This window comes from Eleutherodactylus coqui, chromosome 7 (genome assembly GCF_035609145.1).
Source record: "Eleutherodactylus coqui strain aEleCoq1 chromosome 7, aEleCoq1.hap1, whole genome shotgun sequence".
NCBI classification, from domain to species: Eukaryota; Metazoa; Chordata; class Amphibia; order Anura; family Eleutherodactylidae; genus Eleutherodactylus; species Eleutherodactylus coqui.
The window spans coordinates 123765657-123780567 of record NC_089843.1 but is presented as its reverse complement, the minus strand read 5'-3'; the positions used below and the strand labels follow the sequence as shown (position 1 = coordinate 123780567).

The 14911-nt window shown below is 43.4% G+C and overlaps 1 protein-coding gene across 1 annotated transcript in view; it reads left to right on the top strand.

The window, feature by feature from the left end:
- Window positions 1–14911, top strand: part of TMEM131L (transmembrane 131 like) — an 89379-nt gene that overhangs the window by 28700 nt on the left and 45768 nt on the right. Inside the window, exons 5-7 of the mRNA XM_066573629.1 lie at window positions 2262–2385; window positions 9570–9686; window positions 12720–12824. Of these exons, the coding sequence (XP_066429726.1) occupies window positions 2262–2385; window positions 9570–9686; window positions 12720–12824 (346 nt within the window). The remainder of the gene's footprint in view (window positions 1–2261; window positions 2386–9569; window positions 9687–12719; window positions 12825–14911) is intronic.

The following is a 14911-nucleotide window of genomic DNA, read 5'->3' as shown; positions in this document are numbered from 1 at the left end:
TTCACAATAGAAGTGAATGGCCCCGTTTGTTTCCGTTAGGGGATCCCGTCAGAGCGTTGTTTTCAGCAGCTGTCACTGGACCCCCGCTTAAAGTCACATAGTATGTTAAATAACGCCACATGAACGCTCCCTAACTGAAAAATCGTGACATGTTCTAGTCTCGTGGGAGTCTGAGAATAGGACTTGTAATGCCCATTGTCCCACACATGGGATGGCACTTGGGCGGAGTGTGCTCTACCATGTTTGTTGCACCCGCCTGTGTGCATACAGCCTTGCTTGGGTACATATTGCTTTAATTCTTTGAATGTGTTAAAGTTGGTCATAGAATATTTTAGACTTTCTTGCATCCTAGTTTTAGGAATGGATTTCTTTTAAGGGAGTGTGAAGACACCAAACTAATTTTTCTTAGGCATGATCTAATATAAACAAGGTCCCACACCAAACCCCTCCCCCTTCCCGCCACCAAGGTAAAAAGTTTATTCCTTTATATAGGCATAAGGTCAATCTACAATTTCCATTCCTTCTTTCATTTTCAGATTGCCTGATAAACCGTTTGCACTGTACTTCTAGTTTCTGACACTTCTCAGGATGTGGCTAACTGCACTAGCTCTTGTGTACAAGCACATCTTCCTCCAATACTGATCTCCTCTTCTCCTCTGCCCGGTGCAGACACTGATGTTGATGGGTAGAGTGATTCCCCCACTTCCTCCTATAGGCTTTGTTGTGGTTGCATCCTGCACTGTGATACAGCCTGTGTGACTTCTCTATCCTGCAGACTCTTCCTATCTGTACCTTGTCTTCTGCCCTGCTGTGTACATCGTCCTTCCATCCCTGACCTTACATTGTGGAAGGAGCCCGGAGAGAATTTATACCATGAGCTGAGAGGAGCAATGTGCTGTCAGACGTGGCATCGTTGTGCCAGCTGTGGGAAGGGGTTGTACAGAAACTACAGCAATAAAGTAGTAGGACATTGTTATTGAAGGCCATTTAGAAAGTGAACAAGAAGAAAAAAACTAAGCCATGGTGTCCATAGCTTTCAAGGGGTTTTCCACAATTTAAAAAAATTAAGCTAACCGCTTAGTATGTGAGGCCAAAAAAAGACACCTGTCCATCCAGAAGAAGATGGGTGCTAAAACAAAAATAATTACACTTATAATAAATCCCCTGCAATCCCTCCAGTGACCACTACAGCAATTTACTGCATTTAGCTTGTCTGGAACAAAATTATTGAGACCTCTGATTGGCTGTAGTGCTCATATGGATGTAAGACATATCACTTCAGGAACCACCAGACTAGTAGTGCCAGATTGATGTTAGGTGAGGAGGATTGGCACTGAGAATTTAGGTGTGAGAAAAATTGGACAGCACGGATATCATTTGTGTGCTATTTGATTTTCTCTGAGGTCCATATACTACATGCCCTATGAAAATGGATGGGAATAGGGCATGCAGCTACTCCAAAAATAAGCTTTAGTTATACTACATAAAAAAAAAAAAAAAAAAAAAAGGAATATATTACCTAGCAGGCTCAGTCCAAGTCCCTCCTGCTGCTCTCTAGAGGTTTGGCGCAGTTCCCCCTAGTCCTCATCCTTTCATACATCACCACTTCCTGGTTACAGCCTTCATAAATCCCACCTCCAGGAAGCGATGGCTGAGATTGGCTGAGCAGCGGTCAAAGAACCAATCAATGCAGCACTGGATAAACCAATGCGATGGCTGTGATTTAGTTTATCCAGCGCTGCATTGATTGGCTGAGCAGCGGTCGAAGAACCAATCACAGCCGTCGCTTCCTGGAGATTGGATTTATGAATCCCTTTCCAAGGAAGTGATGTGGTATGAGTGGCCGAGGACTGCGGGAAGCACGTCGGAGCTGTGGAGAGCAGGGGGAAGGGACCCGGACCGTGCCTGCTAGGTAAGTATAATAAGACGTGCCTCTTTTGGGGCAAAAATTTATGACACGGTCTTATTTTTGGAGAAACACGGTAGTTATAGCCATCTGTATTTTGCCACAGAAGGCTTGGGTTGATTTGATGCCGCCTCTTCTACACTGGTCTATCATTGGATTATTATTCTTCTCATAACGTAAGATGCCGTATTAGGAGAAGTATATGAGGTTAAACAGAGATTTTAGTCTATGATCGTCTTGATGGTGTCTGATTGTGTTTTTTTTAATGTTCAGATCTCTAAATTTTAACCATTGCACAATAATAAACTTGCAAATGGTAACGAAACTAAAATAAATCTTCAACTTTTTCTTTCAGATCAGTGGGTCTCCCGAAAGTGCTGACCTTCTGTGCTTTCAACCCTAGTAGGGACACGGATATCGAAGTAAACTCAGTGTTTACAAGCGGTAGAAACTTCCATGTGTCTCCTGTCCATAGCATGGTGAGTGGTGATGGACCTTTGAAAACTGTTTGTAGATGAGAGCCTCAACATTTAGCTTTTCTTAGCAAATGTCTTTTATGTAGCAGCTCCTAGGACGACCCCTTTCCCAACATACGGTTACACATTCCTCTACTGGGGAATTACTTGATGTCTCCAGAAGCACAGATCAAGTAGATCAGTCATTTAGGAGAACTGATAATTTTCTTGGGATTATCAGTTTCACATTTCCAAATGGACCTCTATAGAGGGCAGCACTTCTTGGCAAGCAGAATGTAGTAGTTTTTTTGTTCCTGCAGGTGCTCTCTGATTGGCTGAGTGTACATCAGAAGCAGCCCCTGATTGGTGCGTGCAGGCACAGTCACCGCTTTGTGTTACTTTATACTTATTTTTATCATCATCCCAATAACTTAAAGCGACCCTCCAGTTTCGGAACAAAATTCTTTCCTGGGACCAGAAGGTTTGAAGTATAACATGAAATCTTCATGTGTATTGGGAGTCGACTGATCGCAGCTGGTCTGATTTCTGAACGTCACAGGAATCTACTGATATCCCGACTAACTTCTTACTTCCCCTTTCGAAGCCACTACAGTGGAATTGTAATCTTACATTGCTGGCACAAGTCAGCCATATAGAAGTCACACTTTTAGCATTTCCTCTCTCAAGATGCTAGAATATGGGGGCAATGTGACATCTATACCAATTAGGACATGCACATTGGTGTGTTGACTCAAGCTGCTTATCTACAATATAAATTGAGTGATCTATACTTTTTATTAGCTTCATTCAGCTGCAGACTGCATGTGACTCCATTTGAATATTTGGGGCAGATTAGGGAGAAAGAGAGGCAATCCGCGCCACCACACATAGGCTCAATATATAAAAAGGATTGAACTCGCCTGGTGCAAAGCGGAGCCCCTAACATGGAGTGGGCATCCCGATGGTCCTGGTTGGCTTGTAACAAATGCTGTGGATCCTTCAACAATCCTAAATTATTAGGAGAGCAGCAGAAGAAAGAATACCCTAAAATTGGATGACCAAATGAGGGAAAAAAAGATGAAGAAAAAACAAATCCTCCGCGCTCCTGTTGTCCGGTGCCTTCATGCTATAATAAATCCCCTACGGTCTGTTTCCCAGTTTTTAAAAATTTATTAAAAATCCAAATTGGCAAATACAAGTAACAAAGGGGTTATCGTAGACAAATATGCAGCGCGTTTCGGGGTTCAAAATGACGCCCTTCTCAAGCATATAGTGTTATCATAATAATTATGTCATATATATATATTTATATATATCTACTAGCTTACCTTGTGGAGCTGAAGACAGAGCTGCATGGTGTTGAACGCTGGTCGACCATAAACTGGCTTCATCGACCGGCGTCAAGCCCTTTTGGGGCAGATTAGGGGGAAATCTGAAATGGTCTGCAAGTGTTACAAGCGACCCATCTCTGCAGTATCCGGGGGTAGAGAAGAGGAGTGACCAGTATAATGTGCGCTAGCATCCGGTGATCGGGCTGGACCTCCACTATCTGCAACACAGCAGACACTGATAATGTCTTTCTAGTAGTGAAGGAGAACAGAGGAGAGATTTGCAGCTTAAGGTGCAACTAAACTTTCTGCAAAGTTCTGACGTGGCATAGTAATCTCACATGTTGATCAGTGACTGTCTGGTTGCTGCATCCCTGCTGGTCGCTAAAATGATGGGGTAGAAGTGCTCATAGGATTTAAAGAAAAAGCTTCACAAAAGTTCAGAATGCAGAATATAACCATTTCCCCTCAGATTAGATCATCTCAGTGTTTAATAGACACTCACACATGGGTTGAAGCACTTATTATTGGAACATACACGTGATTGATAGGATATTTCAAAAGAAACTTTTTTTCCGCTCTCAGAACTTCTCACATTGGTTAACATTACTTCATATATTTTGTCACCACTGCAAAATTTTGACATAGTTGATATTGCAAAATATGTGTTCATCTCTAGAGCAGCAAATGGGAGAAGCAATGGTGTGATTAATGATATGGCCTTGATTAGTTACCAGCTGAAAGTGCAGTCGTCTTTGTGCCTATTGCTACCATGAGACAGCTGGCCCTCTACAAGATAAAGGGTTAAAGGGGTTGTCTCACGGCAGCAAGTGGGGTTATACACTTCTGTATGGCCATATTAATGCACTTTGTAATATACATCGTGCATTAAATATGAGCCATACAGAAGTTATTCACTTACCTGCTCCGTTGCTGGCGTCCCCGTCGCCATGGTTCCGTCTAATTTCGGTGTCTTCTTGCCTTTTTAGACGCGCTTGCGCAGATCCGTCTTCTCCCTTCTTCTCCCTTCGGCTCCGCTCGGCAGCATCGGCATTTTGGCTCCGCCCCCTTGTACGCATCATCGCGTAGCTCCGCCCCTGTCACGTGCCGATTCCAGCCAATCAGGAGGCTGGAACCGGCACACATCATGGGGCGGAGCTACGCGATGATGCGTACAAGGGGGCGGAGCCAAAATGCCGATGCTGCCGAGCGGAGCCGAAGGGAGAAGACGGATCTGCGCAAGCGCGTCTAAAAAGGCAAGAAGACACCGAAATTAGACGGAACCATGGCGACGGGGACGCTAGCAACGGAGCAGGTAAGTGAATAACTTCTGTATGGCTCATATTTAATGCACGATGTATATTACAAAGTGCATTAATATGGCCATACAGAAGTGTATAGACCCACTTGATTTCGCGAGACAACCCCTTTAAACAAGTAGATATTCTCACCATCTCCTAGAGCTGAACCCGGCTTCCATATGGCAACTGCATTGGCTGGGTAGCCCGCACAAGCCCTCTTTGTCTGCTGGCGTCCAACATGTGGGTTCATGGCATAGTAGGGCCTCACCCTGTGTTCCCCAGCTGACCTATTTTACTGGTGCTGAAAACACTGGATGCCATGCAAGATTTGGTATGCAAGGAAGATGAAGAAAATATTAAGAAGGTTGAATTTTGGATTCTGTGAAATAATCTTGGAAAGGGAAATTTTCTAATAAATAACCTAGAAATATGTTGAGTACGGTGGAATGTTACTTTATAAAGCCATTAGGGGGACAAAAGAAAAATGAGCTCCTGGCAGTGAATGTCCTGAATTTCCGGAAACTGCTGTATTATCTCTTTCATCATAGAAGTGTATTACTGTTAGCGCTCTTATCAGCGGCAGTCTTAAATGTATAGCATGGCACTTTTCAGCATATATACACCATGTGGCTACAATTCTCAGTTGGGACATTGCTTTCCTTGTTCTGTGGCCTCTAATGCACTACAGATGTGGTTTTAGGCATAGGAGGGCTGAGAGCGCTGAACACAAGACCTGTACATATTTCCAAAATAAGTCATTGCATAGCTGTCAGAATGTGTAGACTAGTATGTGCCTGAAACCAGCATGGAAATAGAGCTGAGAAATGTGTGTCGTTTTACGTCCCCAGCTGAGCTGTAATATGGAGCAGGACAGCGCTGCCTGTGTTGGAGGAGCTGCTGATTTGGGGGGTTGCATGCTAGTTCCACCAGCCCACTGTTACTGGAACTGCTCAGGATCCTGTGCGCTGTACTTAGAGCCTGCTTTGTTTTTCTCCACGTGTCATAACTTTCCTTTTTTTAAAATCTTTTTAAGCCATATGTATGTTTAACACAAAAAAGGACTTGTTTTTATATTCTTCTGGTCTGATCTGTATTCTGTAAAACAACCGCCCTTTTCTTTTTACTATTCTGTGGTGAATAGAACTCTAACACGGTAATTTCATAACGTTATGGAACGCTGAGTGCAGGAATCTTGGAACGATTAGCTATTGCTGAGTTACATAATAGGGAGCCTCTGACTTGGAACAATGGAGCTCCATTCCAAGGCTTCATCAGTGGCAAACACTGTATATCTAATGTATTGTTAGCAGAATTCAACGTTAAAAACTTCCTTATGCTAAATAGGAACTGTTTTTAAAAGACTTTTATGCAAACTATTTCTACTCTGTAAATGTAAACCTAACCCTTATCTCTTTAGGTCCTGTTTACACATTCAGGATTTGATAAGGTTTTAGGCATGGATTTCATGCTTAGGCCCGCTGTCCACGGGCGTTGTGGTACACGGCGGCGGAGATCCGCCGCGGGAGCCGCAGACTAATTTCTGCCGGTCAGCCTGCCTGACAGATTCGCAGCATGCTGCGAATTGTCGGCCACGAGTGGAGAATTGCAATGATTCTCTGCTGGTGGACACGGGGCCGGCGCTTTTCATAGCAACGCTGGACAGGGGGCCTTGAGGGGCCATTAAGATAGAACGATTATCGGTCAAAAGACATCTTTTGAGCGATAATCGTGTGCATTTACACGGCAAAGTTCGCTCAAACAGCAGTTTGAGTGACAGTTTTGAGTGTTCACTTTGCATAAGTGTGTAAATGAAGGCTCTTGCTGTATGCAGAAGACAAGCGTGACCGCTATCTTCTACATACAGCTGTTGTTTTCTCAGAGCGCTCTGAGCTGGGTATGCAGAAGACAAGCGGGGCCGCTTGTCTTCTGTATACACCTGTTGTTTTCTCAGAGCGCTCAGCTGGTATACCAGCAGAGGGCTCCGAGCGGAGTATGCAGAAGACAGCTCAGCTGGTATACCAGCAGAGCGCTCCGAGCGGAGTATTCTTCGAGCAGGATACCAGCTGAAACCATAGTTGCTGAAAGACAACGATGAGCGAATCGTTAACGAAATCTGCACGATGGCCTTGCGTTAGACACAACGATTCTCTCTCAAAAGACTGCTTTTGAGTGAATTTTGATCGATAAACGTTGTCTAAATAGGCCTTTTTATCCGAATCAAATCCACTAACACTTAGCATCTGATGCAAGTGAAGGAGGTATTTTATACCACTATCAAATACTCTGGGGGGTGGGGGGTGGGGGTGGGGGAGGAATCGCCGATTTTTGCAAAAAGTATTGTGCAGCTGAATGAGCACGTTTTATTCTAGCACCAATTGTCATGCAGATCGACCAGCACATTCACAGCAGAAACGGTTGCTAGATTTATGCACCAGATCCTCTTGTAAATACTTTTGAATTTGGCATAGGCAATCCTAAATGTGTAAACATACCCTTAGGCCGGCTTCACACAGGTGAGAAAATCCCGCGAGATTTGTGCGGTGCGAGACGCACAAATATGAACCCCATTCTTTTGAATGGAGTCATACACATGAGTGATATTTTCCTACATCCCACTGCGATGCAGCAAACAAATCGCGCCATGTTCTATCTCCCTCCGTGCCTTCGCATTGCAGCACCCGTTGTTTTAAAAACAATGGGAGAAACTCCATGATCCTCCATCGTGGCTGACGGCCATAGTAGAGGATTGCTTCTCTCCCCGAAGTGATGTGAGGCTGTTTTGACATGAAAACTCCTTACATCATCGGGGAATTCACATGGTGGGGAGCGCGATATGGGGGCGGGAATTGTGGTGAGATATCACGCTCACCAATGTGAAGTTAGCCTTTAGGCTCCATTGGTTTTTTTTTTTCGTTTTGTTTTTATTATTACATTCTAGCTCAATGCCAAAATTTGCATTGGGATCCAAATGGTTTTTGCATACCATACCATCATGTTCACTGGGAATCCCTGCAATAGTTCATATGGTCCAGATTGCAAATTTGTTTCCTAGAGAAAAAAAAGTTCTATTGCCATCGAGGTGGTAGTTGATCTTAATGCCCTCCATGACAAGGTTGAGTGAGCCCCATAATGTAAATACACGATTCCTATCCGCTTAGTACGCTTCCTTGGGGTAAGTTGAGCACGCTCACTCCATAAACCTAGCCTTAGAATGTAGGAGGCGAAGTTTATTGGCGGGAGCTTTAAACTGCAACCACATATCCTGATGGTGAAAGTTATTTATGTCCATCTGAGTTCTGCTTTACCCCGGAGTTACATCGTAGCAAAATGATGCAAAGCTCTTCCTCTCATGCATCACTGTTCACACTCTAATGGATCCCATCAGTATTGCCTGTAACAACCAGCCTGCAGGAAAGTAGCAGTTAAAGGGCTTGTATATTCGGTGTATGCCTCAGCAGTAAGGAATGCCCATTGATGTTTCAGATTGCGCAGCATAAATGACCCCCATCTTGGTGCAGGCTGCATCAATGTGTAAATACTTGACTACATTAGCTTGTTGATATTTTCTGGGACTCCAGAACTGTTTGCTTTGGCTCAAGCTTTCACTACCAGTAATGTGTTCTTTAAGCTTGTATCTTGGGTTGTACACTGTATGAGTGTGGGAGCCTGCACACATACCATATGTCCATCTGCAGCGTGTGCTTCAATGAACAAGCAACTATCTGGGTCTTCCTGTTTTAGTGTCTATAGTTTTTGGCGCCCTGCAGAACTTTTCTAACTTCTGGTTCATAAACTTGTACTTTATGTTTTGGATATGCGATTTGTAAAGACATTACTTGTAATTATATGTCAAACACGTAGTGTTAGTAGTGACACACCCTGCTTTCACATTTCTTTCCACTTATCCAGCTTTACTAACCGCTGCACTTGCGTACAACTCTTTAACTCTGAATTGTCAGCCCTTCATTTTCAGTAAACTTGGGCTGAAACCCTTCCCATAATACTACCCACAATGTACAATCTGACCGAGACCAAGTTCAGAATGTTCTTCGTGCTTTTGCATTCTGCAACTCCCTTCCTCCTCCATATTCCATAGATCTGCAGAAATCGGGGTCTTATACGGTAAACTGCCCTGACTGCAAACCTTCTCTTAAAATGGAAAGTATGAGAAACCTCTCACTTCAGGTTATTATGGGCAGGGTTTAGGAGGAACCAGTTTGGACACAGCAGAAGAGATGTGTGTTGACCTGGATAGTCGAGGAATGGGTGGTGGAAGATATGAGTGATTAGTGACACGTCGGATGGCAGAATAATTTGGTTCCATCGAATTGTCCTGTTCTGATGCAAGAGCTATACACGATAAAACGTGTTCTGCACTTGTGCACGGCTGTCACATAAAATACACAACAGCTGTAGGGTGCTGCTGCCAGTATGGCGTGGATGTCTTGAAATCCATAGGATCAGTTACTGAATGTGCAGTCGGATTATTGATGTAGAAATGCTTCCACATATACAAGGTTAAATATCATAAATGGCTTTTTTTGTCATTCATTCATGTATTTTTTTTCCCCATTTCTAGGTTATTCCAGCTAGAGGAAAATCTTTATTTACAGTTGTTTTTCTGCCAGATGAAGAAGGAAGCTTTGAAAGCTCTTTATTTCTAAATACTTCTTCACATGGTGTTACGTCCTATCAGGTAAGGGGGGTTTGTAGCAGTAGAGACTTATTCCTGTGGCAAGTGAAAACTACCGTAGTACTGAAAGGAAGCGGTCCACCAGGGGTGGGGGAATATTTCTCTGACTAGTTCTCCCCTGTGTATAGACTTCTAGACAGTTGTCCAAACCGTAACTAAACTGGAAACTACATTGTTCAAAGTTGTTTTACTTTAAAGGGAACCTGCCTAAAACACCGTAAACTAACTTGTGCTGTTAGGTGGGATGACGGGGAGCCAGGTGCTGTATTCTTTATATTTACCTGGTTTTTGCGGTGGCCACCACTGACGTCTGCGCGCCACAAGAAAATCTGACTCTTGTATTTGAGGCTGCCCCAGGCCAAAGGATTCTCTAAATGCTACTGGGGAAGAGCAAGGTCTGAGTACAAGTAGTCGGGGTTTTCCTCATGATGCAACTTGGGGAAAGCCCTCGGGAAGTCCAGCTGCTGATGCACCTTATGATGAAAGGAAAGGACTGCGCTGTACCAAAGCTCACATACTAGCAACATAGAATGTGCGTAGCATGAGTCTAGGGAAATTAGACATTGTGAAATTAGATTAGTGATATTCTTGGAATTAGCGAATTGTACTGGACAGGTAATGGATATTTTCAGTCCGATGACTTCACATTACAGTAAGCCGGACACAAGGAAATCCCAGAGGAATGGAGTAGCCTTTATTACAAACAAGCGGACATCAAAAGCAGTAGAAAGTTTTAGAATAATCAGTGATCGTATCATTGCTATCTAGATATGCGGTAAGCCAGTGGACATCTCAATCTTACAGGTCTTTGCATCAACGACGGATGCTGATGAGTAAACCATTGAAGGTCTTTATGCCGACGTCCAGAAAACTCTAAACAAAGTGTCAAAGAAGGACATCATTTACATTATGGGCAACGTCAATTCCAAAGTTGGCAGCCAGCCAGAAGCAACCATCACAGGAAGATTTGGACTTGGTGAAAGAAATGAAGCTAGTGATCACCTGCTAAAATTGGCTCAGGGTAGCAAATACATGGTTTATGTAACGCAAATGCCGACTGCTCGTGTGGACATCTCCCAATGGCCTCTATCGAAATCAGATTGATTACATCCTGTGTAACCCTCGTTGGTGAAGTTCAGTTGTTGCAATGAAAAACTTTCCTGGCACCGACTGCGGCACGAATCATGAACTTCTTGTAGCTAAGATCAAGATCAAATTCTGTAGCCATTCAGAATGACAATCAAATTCAGGTGCTCCATTGAGAAAATTCGACACCTCTAAAATCCCCCAATCATACACTATTGAGGTAGCAAACCAAGTCGAACTGCTTGATACGTCAGGAAAGCATCCAGAGGAGCTATGGCATGATATACAGTACACCGTTATGGAAACGGTCAGAAAGCATCTTGCCTATAAGAAGCAGGAGAAATTACGCTATTGGTTGTCTGAGCAAACCCTCAGAATAGCTGATAAAAGAAGAGCAGCAAAGGCGTCCAGCAACAAAGACTAAGGTCTGCAACTAAATGCTGATTTTCAGTGAGCGGCAAGGAAAGTTAAGTAAATTGACTGGAATGAGTGTTGCAAACAACTGGAAACAGAAGCCATGAAACGCCATATGCGAGGCCTATTCTCACAGGTCAAGATGGCCCGAAAACCTTTCTAGGCATGCAACAGCACAATTAAAGAAAAAATGGGAAGGAACTGAATGACCAACAGAGTATCCAGGATAGGTGGAGGGAATACACAGAGGAACTATATGCCTGCAATCACATACCTGAACCATTGTTTGAGGTGGAGCCTGTGGACTTGGATCCCTCCATTATGGAGTCAGAAGTGGTTATGGCAATGAAACTACTAGCTATTGCTGCCAGTACCAGTGAAAACCATCACTGTGCCGTGCCAGACAATATGGGCATCCATACAATGGCCACAGGACTGGAAAAGATCTGTCTTCATCCGTCTACCAAAGAAAGGCGCCTCCTAGAATGGCTCCAACTACCAAACAATAACCCTCATTCCGCATGCTAGCAACATCCTTCTCAAAATTTTACAGGAAAGACTCAGATAAGTATTCGAAGCAGCACTCCGTGATACACAGGCAAGATTCCGGTGAGAATGCTGCACCCGCGACCATATTGCAAACCTGCCATGGACCGTGGAAAAAGCTTGAAGAATACTGAAAGAATATCTACATGTGCTTCATCGACTACATCAAGGACTTTGACTGCATTGACCATGACCCGCTATGGCACGCCCTACAAGAGCTGGGCGTATTAGCTAATAAAATCAGTTTATACCAATCAAAAAGCCACTGTGAGAATGCAGTATGGGCACACAGATTGGGATAGGCAAAAGTGCCCGACAGGGCTGCATCCTCTCAACCCTCTTGTTTAACCTATATTTGGAAGTGATCATGCAGAAAATGGACCTAGACGAATTGGAAATTGGGGTGAAAATAGGTGGAAAAAACATCAACAATCTCCATTATGTGGATAACACAACTCTGCTTTCAGAAATGGATGCAGGTCTGAAGCAGTTGATATGTAAGATTAACACTGAAAGTGAAAAAATGGGTCTCTACCTGAATTTAAAGAAGACTAAAATTATGTGCACTGCAAAAAATGGCCAAATTCAACTCAAAATCGACACTGAGGTCATAAAATGCATCCAAGACTTCATCTTCCTTGGCTCAAAAACTGACCAGGCTGGAGAATCTGTGCCAGAGATAAAACAGAGGATATCATTGGGGTGAAGCGGAATGCTAAACATGGACAATATCTGGAAAAGTAGGGATACTATGTTTCACTGTACTAAAACTCACATTTGCTGAAAACAGAATATCCCTTTTAATTCTCCTTTAAACCATTGGCTGTATAAAACCATTTCATCATGGGAAGCTGGATAATATAGTAACTGCAGATTAGGCATTTGGTGATGGCTGTGGATGGTGCAGTAATAACATACAATGTCTAGACAGTATTATTGTTGGTGATCAGGTAGCATCTCTGTAGAGTAACAATTCTCTCTTTTTTTCAGGTCTTTGGCCTTGGGACTTTACCTGCTGCGGATTCTAGGAGTTCCTTTCAGAAAACTGATGTGTTATTTCCTCGAATTGCAAATATCCATCTCTCACAAGCACAGGTACGCCAAGATGTCTTTGTTAGGAGTGGATTTCCAAACTAGGTGACGCCTGAAGCTTTGACATATTGCTCACTGACAAGCCACTTGCTGAACCAACCTCTGTACTGACAGACTCCTAGCAATGAGTAGCAGCCTGGTAAAAGAAAAAAAAATGAATATGGGTAATTTATATGGGCTGCCACCTACACAAAGATCCTTCTTAAATGCATTTTTTATGAGCGAGAACATTTCTATAAGGCCTCATGTCCACGGGGAAAATCAGGCCCGCTACGGATTCTCCATGGAGAATCTGCAGCGGGTCCCTCCTGCCCCGCAGACATGAGCGCTTAAAATAGGAATTTAAAAGAATTAACTCACCCGCAGCGGACCGGGCAGACCTTCTCTTCCTCACGGCCGGATCTTTCTTGCTTCTTCCTTGCTTCCTATTTTATTCTATTGAAGCCTATGGAAGCCGTCCAGATCCGCGGGAGACCCGCACAAAAATGGAGCATGGTCCAGATTTTTTCATGCTCCATTTTTTTCTAAATCACTTTTATTGACCATCCGCGGGTATTTATCTACCCGCGGGTGGTCAATGCATCCCTATGGGGTGCGGATCCGCGTGCGGGAGAAGAGTTAAAATCCGCTGCGGATTTTAATTCTTCTTTTGCCCGTGGACATGAGGCCTAAGGGTAAGCCGATGAAAAGAACATAATGTAAATGAAACTTTTGTAGTAAAGGAACATAAAATAAAGGTTTAGTTGCCATACAGTTTTGAGTTGGCATTGGGTCTCCTGTAGCTATCTTGTATTGTACAATTACCGTACTGGTGCCACCTATCTTTCCCCCTTTTAATGTGTGTTTAGTAGTCATCCGTTTGCTTATTGGATTTAGGTAGAAGTACAAGGTTCGTTCACAGTGATTGGGCATCATTTTCCTGGGCAAAATGCCCATGCACCCAACAGTATCATAAACCTTAACCTATAGTTGTGCTTTGTTGGGTCCACAAAATTAGATGTGGACCCTTATAAAGTTTGGTCATCTCAGATAAACGTCAAGAATATAATTATGCCGGTACATGATGTCTATCATATACGTTAAAGGGCGCAGCTTTAAGGCACTGTTAACACAGATCCACTAAGGGTGTATTCACACTGGTGGCGATCTCGTGTGAGTTCTGTCTGATTCCAAGATGGGCAGAACTTGCACAGGTATAAGAACCCATTCATTTGAATGGGTTTATTCACACAAGCAACTTCTTTTTTTTTTTTTTCCTCTTAAGCACTGGTTACTATGGGGACCACGTGCACAAAAGAACCATGAGGTGCAGAGTAGAGAAAAATGCATGTGGAATTAAAATAGCATGGAAAAAGGGTTAGGTTGTGAACAAAATTGTGCTTGCTCGTGTGAATACAGCCGAAGAGTCATTGTATCTTGTTCTGCTAGGTCTCTCAGGTTGGATTATGTGTTTCTCGTCCTCCACAAGTAATGTTACTTAATTGAACCATTCAGGAACAGACAAAGGAGCGAAATATTAATACCACCATAGTTGCTTTAGGTAGAGCCGGGACAAAGGGATTTGGTGCCCCAGGCAGATCAGGCGAATGATCCTCCCATACTAAGAAAAAAAAAAAATATATATATATATATCCTGGCTGGATAACCTTTTATTACAAACGCCCGGGTCAGCCCAACTTCACAATTTAATACAGATCTAGTTAATACAGCTCTTGGACCAATAAAATAGATTTAGGCCCTCTATCCACGGCCCGACGGCATATATCGCGAGCGATATAATTTTATTTTTTCTTTTAGCCCCCCCTTAACAATGAGCCCAATGATGCCGCGATTTCTAGATGAGAGCGGAAAATTGCTAGGGATTTCCCGCTCGTGTACACAGTGTCCATAGTTATCCTATGGAAAGCGTTTCAAGCGTGGTCAGCGTGCGATTTATCATGCTATGAAATATCACCCATGGGCAGTCAGCCTTGCTCATCCCTCCTCCCGTTCTTGGCGCCACATTCACTGCATTGGGTTCTGGTCTGGAAGCTGCAATGTGAAGAAGAGCGGACACTATGGGTTCTTGCATGCCAAGGGCACTACACTAT